General features: G+C 38.6%; 1 protein-coding gene across 1 annotated transcript; it reads left to right on the top strand.

Annotated features, from left to right (window-relative positions):
* The first annotated feature begins 276 nt into the window (after nt 1-276).
* LOC137720387 (18.1 kDa class I heat shock protein-like) lies at nt 277-1,098 on the top strand. Its single transcript, XM_068459452.1, has one exon. The coding sequence runs from the start codon at nt 450-452 to the stop codon at nt 912-914; it is 465 nt and encodes a 154-aa protein (XP_068315553.1). The 5' UTR covers nt 277-449; the 3' UTR covers nt 915-1,098.
* The last annotated feature ends 1,217 nt before the right edge of the window (nt 1,099-2,315 follow it).

Genomic DNA, 2,315 nt, shown 5'->3' with positions numbered 1-2,315 from the left:
TCAGTCCTCTCTTACCTACTTGTAAAATTAGTTTCCCAACATAATTTAGTTTTTTTTCCCTTAAATATGTTTTTATTAAAAAAAAAAAAAATCTATGTCCAATTTAAACAGATACATAATTTTATAAGTACCAATTTGAAAGGAAAAAAAATAATAATAAGTGCCGACTATGTTTTGGGCCGAAAAGGAACTAGCCCAAAAAAAGGCACTTTCCAGAAGTCGGTGGAAGCTGATGGAACTCTCTGTTTTTATTGCTTTATCCCTTCTGGATAGCTGCAGAACTTTCTGTAGTTCTCAGAGAAACCTTCTGTGTCATCCTCCATATATACAACTTACTCTACAACCCCACCCCATGACATAGAATCATCCAAAGCAATCTAAACAAAAATCTGTCGGTCGAATCCTTTGAATTCACGCCCAGCAAAAACAAAACTCAAACCCACCATCTCATGGCTCTCAGTCTCTTTGGCGGACGACGAGGCAACGTCTTCGACCCCTTCTCTCTGGACACCTGGGACCCATTCGAGGGCTTCGGCGCTCTGGCCAACATCCCCTCCTCCGCCCGTGAAACCACCGCCATCGCCAACACCCGCATCGACTGGAAGGAGACCCCGGAGGCCCACATCTTCAAGGCGGACCTCCCGGGGATAAAAAAGGAGGAGGTGAAAGTGGAGGTGGAGGACGGGAGGGTCCTGCAGATCAGCGGCGAGAGGAGCCGGGAGCAGGAGGAGAAGAACGACAAGTGGCACAGGGTGGAGAGGAGCAGTGGCAAGTTTATGAGGAGGTTCAGGCTGACGGAGAACGCAAAACTTGATCAGGTGAAGGCGGCGATGGAGAATGGGGTGCTGACTGTGACTGTGCCGAAGGAGGAGGAGAAGAGGCCTGAGGTCAAGGCCATTGACATCTCCGGCTAAAGTAAATTCGCATAACCTCGATCGGCTACTTTTGAGCTCTGTTTGGGTGTGTTGTTAAGTTGTGCTTGTGTGTATTTCCGAGTCTCTGTATGTGAGATGAGTGATATGGTGTATCAATTATTATGTATGGGTTCTTGTTCTAAATATTATGGTAAATCTTCATAAAAGTTTATGTTGTGCATTTCTTCTCACATGTAAGCTTTCTTTGGTCTGTTACATTATAGATTGGGAAAATGGAAGTTGTTAACGGAAATAAATGAGAGTTTTAGCGTAAACGAGTCTTAGTGCAAATGAGAGGACAAAATATAGGCGTGGTTTGAACTACAGATCAAAACAATGAAAATAAGTTGAAGAGTTTTGCCTTATTGAAGAAAAAAGGTTCTAAGCTTCAAATCCGATATGAACCAAGTTTCTGAAACCATTCATGTTCAAACCAATTATGTGTAATTCGTAAGGAAAAGCTATAAATTATATTTGGCATCAATAAATCAGTTCTAATTATACAGGTTAGAGTTTCTATGTGAGTTAGAAATATCCATTTGGTCTTTTTCTTAGAGAAAATGCCCCCAATTCCTCACTCTTACACCTTAAATCTTATGCTTGTACTCCTAAATTGTACATGACAAAAAAAAGGTCAAACCTACGTACAAAAAATGTTATAAACTCAACAGTTGATATTTCTTTGTTCACACTATTTATCACAACAAAGTTACGAAATTTGAATAAAGGAATAGTATATGTTGTGAAAAGGCTGCAAAACTTGTATCATCGACTAAAGGATTTACTACTTAAACATAGTTTGTTGTAACGGGCACATGTACAAACTCTAAAGAAAATTCCAAGTAAAAACCTAAAAAAATTTGTACAATCCAGCGCAAGCAATGAAGAAAGTTAATAATGTAGGACGTAAATATATGAAAAAAAGAATTAGGAAAGATTTTTAATTTTGGTGTTTTGGTGGAAGAAAAAGGAAAAAGATTCGAGGAGAGGTCTGATGTTTGTAGACATATTGGGGAAAATAAACAAAGACAAACAAAGAAATACACATACGGATCGGAGTTGTATAGGATAAAAATTAGCAGAAATTGATGAGTAGATACCTTAGATGATGATATGCAGAGTAACCTTGAGAGTTGATATAGTATGAAAGCTACAGTTTGCAGAAGTCACTAAAGCCAAATCCTTGATGTTTGAAGTGGGAAGTACATGAAAAATGAAACAAAAATTTGATAAGTATTAAATGGAGAGGAAAAAAAACCCATAGAGAGGCATAATTACAGAACCAAAAAGAAGACCAAAAAAAAAAGGCCGAGAAGTAAAAGTCACTGTGTAGGAACAATAATAAGCAGACATAGATGGTATCAAAGATGTAAAAAGTCTAGAGACGCTACCTCCTCCACA

Source organism: Pyrus communis, chromosome 16 (assembly GCF_963583255.1).
Source record: "Pyrus communis chromosome 16, drPyrComm1.1, whole genome shotgun sequence".
NCBI classification, from domain to species: domain Eukaryota; kingdom Viridiplantae; phylum Streptophyta; class Magnoliopsida; order Rosales; family Rosaceae; genus Pyrus; species Pyrus communis.
The sequence above is the reverse complement of the archived record's forward strand: the minus strand, read 5'-3'. Positions and strand labels throughout refer to the sequence as shown.

Bases quoted from the DNA above. Each gene is read 5' to 3' on its own strand.
- LOC137720387 (XM_068459452.1), top strand. From the start codon at position 450: ATGGCTCTCAGTCTCTTTGGCGGACGACGAGGCAACGTCTTCGACCCC.